We start from the raw sequence: 5,000 nt of genomic DNA, 5'->3' as shown, positions 1-5,000 counted from the left end.
AGGCCATTTCTCCTGGTTTTGCAAGAAAAATAACTGCAAAACAAACACAGCAGCGATACACATCTCAGCAGAAGAGGAGATATATATATATATATAGAGATATACTGTATATATATTATACTGTGATTACTGTAGAAAGGGCAAAATGAACAGATCTGCAGTGTCAGGCCACACCAATGGCCTGCAAAGAATACATTAAGACAAGCAAAGTACATAAATATGAGTCCTGTCTGCAGGTGAGGAGGAAGCTGAACAAAAGGCCTCGCGCTCAAAAACACCATCTGAATTAGACGAGAAGTTACTTTTATAAATATCCCGCGAGCAGATGATTAGGAGCTTCTTTTTAAAATGTGTATTCACGGGCCTTCGGGACACCTCTAAATCTGCTTCAGAGCCAGCTGTGGGAGTGAAGAAACATAGCATTAAATACACCGTTCAGACGTTTGGTGGGCTTTTGTTCAAGCATATTTAGCATATTTGAATCATTAGACTGTAGTAAAGTCTTATTTTAAAATACATTGAAATATCAAAATATTAATAATATAAACATTAATACATATATATATATATATATATATATATATATATATATATAAGATCAAGTTAATGCTATATGAAGCATAAAATTAATATATAAACTATTATATTATGAACTTTTTATTATATACAGATTTTACTGGTTAAATATTTATATATATATATATATTCTATATATATATATATATATATATATATATATATATATATAATATATATATATATATATATATAATTTCACAACAAAAATCATTAGGAAATTAAGTAAAGGGCATGTGTTCAATTAAGACATTTGATTAATTCTCTACTGAAAATACATTAAACTTACATTTTAATTAGCAATATACATTGTTAAGAAACAACTTCAATGGCAAATTTCTCAAAATGTAAATTTTTCTGCACCCTCAGATTCCAGATTTTTCTTAACAGTTGTATCTCAGCTAAACATTGTCCTATCATATATATATGTGTGTGTGTGTGTGTGTGTGTGTGTGTGTGTGTGTATCTAAACAAAGTCTGGTATTTCTATCTTATGCTGTAGTGTGTCAGTAGAAAATTTCCAAACATTCATTTTTCCATTAATTATAATGATTCAGTGAGATATTTGTCTGACAGCAGCCAGTGCTCCACAAAGAGATCTGATCTGATCTTTCTGGAACGAGATGAAGAGACAGACCAAACTTAGACTGACCAACTCCACAAGAACTGGGCCAACGTCTCCAAGACGCTTCAACAAGACCTTCCTGCGAAGCTGCAGGACTGGCGGACGTTTTAGGATCTTGTGTAAAAATGCTGTAAAATGAGAATGTTGTCAAAAAATAACATCATGAATAGATTCCCTTTCGTTTCTATTAGCTAAATGTTTTGGCGTGAGCATCCTTGGCATTCAGTGCACTCAAAGGCACTTCTCTTGAAGCATCAGTTTTTATCTTTATCTGTCTCGGTTTGTTCTGTTTCTTCATGTCATTGTAGACAGACGGGATGAACATCAGATCAAGGGTCTCATTTATAAAATGTCGCACAGAAACGATGTATAGAATAGAATAAACGTGCGAAAAGAAATCGCACAGATGTGAAATCTATGAATCGCAAACGATCCTGAACTTGTGCACAAATGCGCTCTCTGCTTGTAAACGACTCCTAATTAAACATCCTCAACACATAAAACCGTCTTAATTTAAGCGCTCGCACACTCTACGAGCGAACCTGTCCGTGCGCTTCAACCTCGAGCGAATCGGAGCAGCTCACCTTCTGCGCAGCTTCCGCAAACTGCTTGGCCCCGTGCAGCAGGTGGCTGGTTTTCTCGTCGGCCCTCATCAGACGCTCTCCTCGTTCGCTCAGGACCTGGCTGGCCCTCCTCATCACGCTCCCCATCTTCCTCACCGCCGGAGGAGACGGGCTGCTCCGGCTCCGGCTCCTGGACGCTTTGACCGCCGCCGCTGCGGAAACGTTCAGAAACGCAGCACAGGCTTATTTTTTTAACAGATTCGTTTAGGATCGGTTTCTCTATCCGCTGCCTGCTGCACGGCTGCTGGTTGAACAGTTTTTCAGGCTTCATTTTTATCGATAGCTTTCGCGTTGAGTCCTTCTGTTATACGTACGCCCCCTGGTGGGCGAAAACAAGCTTTGCATTTTGCATTTAGTAATAATGTAGTGAAACGCAGATATTAAACGGTAAAATTTTGTAAACCCCCTAGTGATTATGTATATTTTGTACAGACTAAATGAAGCCAGTATATAAACGCAACATGCAAAGTTTTACGTTAAACGCTTTCGCATAAAAAAACGTTTAACTACTTTCCTATGTAAACTATGCATCGTTAATACAGAGATTACTGAATCTGATATTTTAATATTACTGTATTAAACAAATTAAGGCATTTTATATGTTGCAACGGGTATTTAATATTGATGCAAAACTTGAATCGTGTTCACATACCTCCGTTTAACTGTTTTGAGAGGTGACCTAAATAAATCTGAAAAATTGACAGGCTTATGCGGCAGTTCTTTGGATATATTCGCAGATATTTTACGAGGTGTTTAATTCGTACGACCTCACTTAACGGCGTACACCTAACCCCACTTCACCGGGGGTTTCAGACGAATGAGAATGTGTTGAATGAACATAAAATGATAGCAGCCAGCAGCTCTTAAGCACTTGAAAATGTTGCTATATTAGAAACGAATCTAATTAACTGCAAGAAGCAGACGTGGCAGTCTATGACCAGGACTGAGGTGTGTGGACTGGTACTGGTAATTTTGCGGCTCCGGGGCAGCTTGGCACCTCTCCCATTCATTACACACCATTCATCCATGATCCGCTGTGAAGGCTGGTGCCACTTCACTCATCTCCGCTCCTCTCCCCCTCCTCAACGCCTGTCTTTGTGTCCCCGCGCATGCCTTCATCAGAACAAAGTGGCCTCTGAACTAATCGGGCCCTCTTTGCAATGGAACCATTCTCTGGCGCTGCCGGGAGATCTATCAGAGCACTACAAACAACGTCCCGCCGACAAAGCGCCCTCTCTTCCTGCCTGGACCCTGACTGATCTGACCCTCACAGACACACAGACAGGGCAGGATGGACATGAACGACACTGACTAAAAGATGCATTTCTAATACACTGCCCAGGGGTCAATGACATTATTTCCTTTCTTTTATCTAATAATTTATTTTCAAAATAAATGTATATATTTATTTATTGAGTAAGAATGCGTATCATTATTGTTTATGTCGTTTTATTGTTGTTATTATTATTATTATTTATTATTATTATTATTATTATTATTAGGTAAATAATATTAAACATTATTGAAAACAAATGAGGATAACTACAATAATGTAACAATTGCTGAAAATATATATTTCAATCAATATCAATATAAGAGATTATTATTATTATTATTATTATTATTATTATTATTATTAGAAGCAATGAGATTAAAATTTTAATTATTCCTGAAAACAAATCTTTAATTAACATTATGATGATAATTAAAAGAATGTAAGAATTGTTGAAAATATATATTTAAAAGTATCAATAGAGGTGATATTATTATTATTATTATTATTATTATTGTAAAAAAATGCATTGAGATTAAAATTAATTATACCTGAAAATAAATCCGTAATTAACATAATATTACTACCACTAATATATAATAATAATAATAATAATAATAATAATAATAATAATAATATAATAATAATAACAGTAATGTTTTGTCTGCCAATAAAAAAAAAAATTTAAAAAAACTATTTATAATTCTACTACACTTCATCATTTTCTAAATAAAAACTGAACATTTTTGTTCAAATGTTTTCTAAAATGTTAACAAAATCAATTAAAATATGTATATTTTTCTTTATTTAAAATTTAAAAAAAAATTATTATTGATTAAAAGGGAGCATTTTTTTACATGATTTCAAGGAAATAAAAAAAATCTGTTTCCATCATTCAGCGGAAGCAACTGCTTAAAAATGGTATAAATATTTTTTTTCAAAACCATGACACCAATTTGATATTTGGAGAACATGCACAAACACAAACACACACACACACACACACACACACACTCCTACTCACCTTGTCGCTGAGCCTGACCCTGGTTTGCCGTCATACTGTTCTTCATTCTGTTCAAAAAAATCTTGCAGCGGTAGATAACCATATTAACAGAACAAGCATCTGAAAGAAAGAGCGCATGATAGCGTTGGGGTTCTCCAAACATAATTCTTTCAGCAAAGAGGTCCGTCTCTCTCACCTCCCATTAGCTTCTGCTGACAGTTGATAAAGCTAGTTTGGCTCTGAGCTCCGGGGCTCTTCTTGTTCTCCGGAGCGCCCGGTGTCTTCTGCTCCGCGGGGGACGCCGGCTCGGTTCGGGCAAGCTTGGCCTCCCAGTAGTTTCGGCAAGCGTGGTACAGGACCTGCACAAACATGCATTTCTCTGCAGCCGAGCTGGCCACCCATTGGTCAGTGGTGCGGTCCAACACTAGGTCGAACTCGGGAGTGTCCTGAAAGCATGCCCTCAAGTCAGAATAACGGACTGCGCTGGAAAACAAAAGCCGCGTTAAGGAGGACGGTCACCTTTTCGGGGTTGATGCCGTTGACCTGCCGGAGCTGCTCCACGGACCACTGGGACCTTTTAGCCAGCTGTCTGGTTCCTCGGTACCTCTTCACTTTAGTGATGAGGACTTGAGCTGGTCTGCTGTTCGTGACTACATGGAAACAAGAAGGTCTCCGTCAACTTCAACGTCGCTCGACAAACAGTTCAACCAGTTAATAGTTTAGATACTTTACCTGACAGGCAGAGGTAGGTCAAGTAATCCTTCTTACGTCCCGTGTTGAGGAAGGACAGTCCTTTCCTCTTCGTCCTCCTCCTCACTTCAATGGCTACCAGTAACTTTTCATCTCTCGGGGCAAAGATCTCACGGCTGATGGCTGACTGAATGTTCATCTTCAAAATGC

The 5,000-nt window shown here is 37.6% G+C and overlaps 1 protein-coding gene across 3 annotated transcripts in view; it reads right to left on the bottom strand.

The window, feature by feature from the left end:
- stxbp6l (syntaxin binding protein 6 (amisyn), like) overlaps window positions 1-5,000 on the bottom strand; it is a 7,276-nt gene that overhangs the window by 941 nt on the left and 1,335 nt on the right. The window contains exons 2-7 of one of the 3 annotated variants that reach the window (XM_043218672.1): window positions 4,833-5,000; window positions 4,620-4,750; window positions 4,297-4,546; window positions 4,122-4,220; window positions 1,786-1,976; window positions 1-398 (exon numbers count right to left, since the gene is read on the bottom strand). The exon at window positions 1-398 is cut by the window's left edge and continues 941 nt beyond it. In XM_043218672.1, coding sequence (XP_043074607.1) covers window positions 378-398; window positions 1,786-1,976; window positions 4,122-4,220; window positions 4,297-4,546; window positions 4,620-4,750; window positions 4,833-4,989 — 849 coding nt within the window. In that variant the 5' untranslated portion in view covers window positions 4,990-5,000 and the 3' untranslated portion in view covers window positions 1-377. Of the gene's footprint in view, window positions 399-1,230; window positions 1,330-1,785; window positions 1,977-4,121; window positions 4,221-4,296; window positions 4,547-4,619; window positions 4,751-4,832 lie in introns of those variants that run through there. The other 2 variants (XM_043218673.1, XM_043218674.1) reach the window with 2 other exon arrangements.

This window comes from Puntigrus tetrazona, chromosome 20, assembly GCF_018831695.1.
Source record: "Puntigrus tetrazona isolate hp1 chromosome 20, ASM1883169v1, whole genome shotgun sequence".
NCBI classification, from domain to species: Eukaryota; Metazoa; Chordata; class Actinopteri; order Cypriniformes; family Cyprinidae; genus Puntigrus; species Puntigrus tetrazona.
Note: the sequence above shows the minus strand (reverse complement) of the source record. Positions and strands in the feature narration are given on the sequence as shown.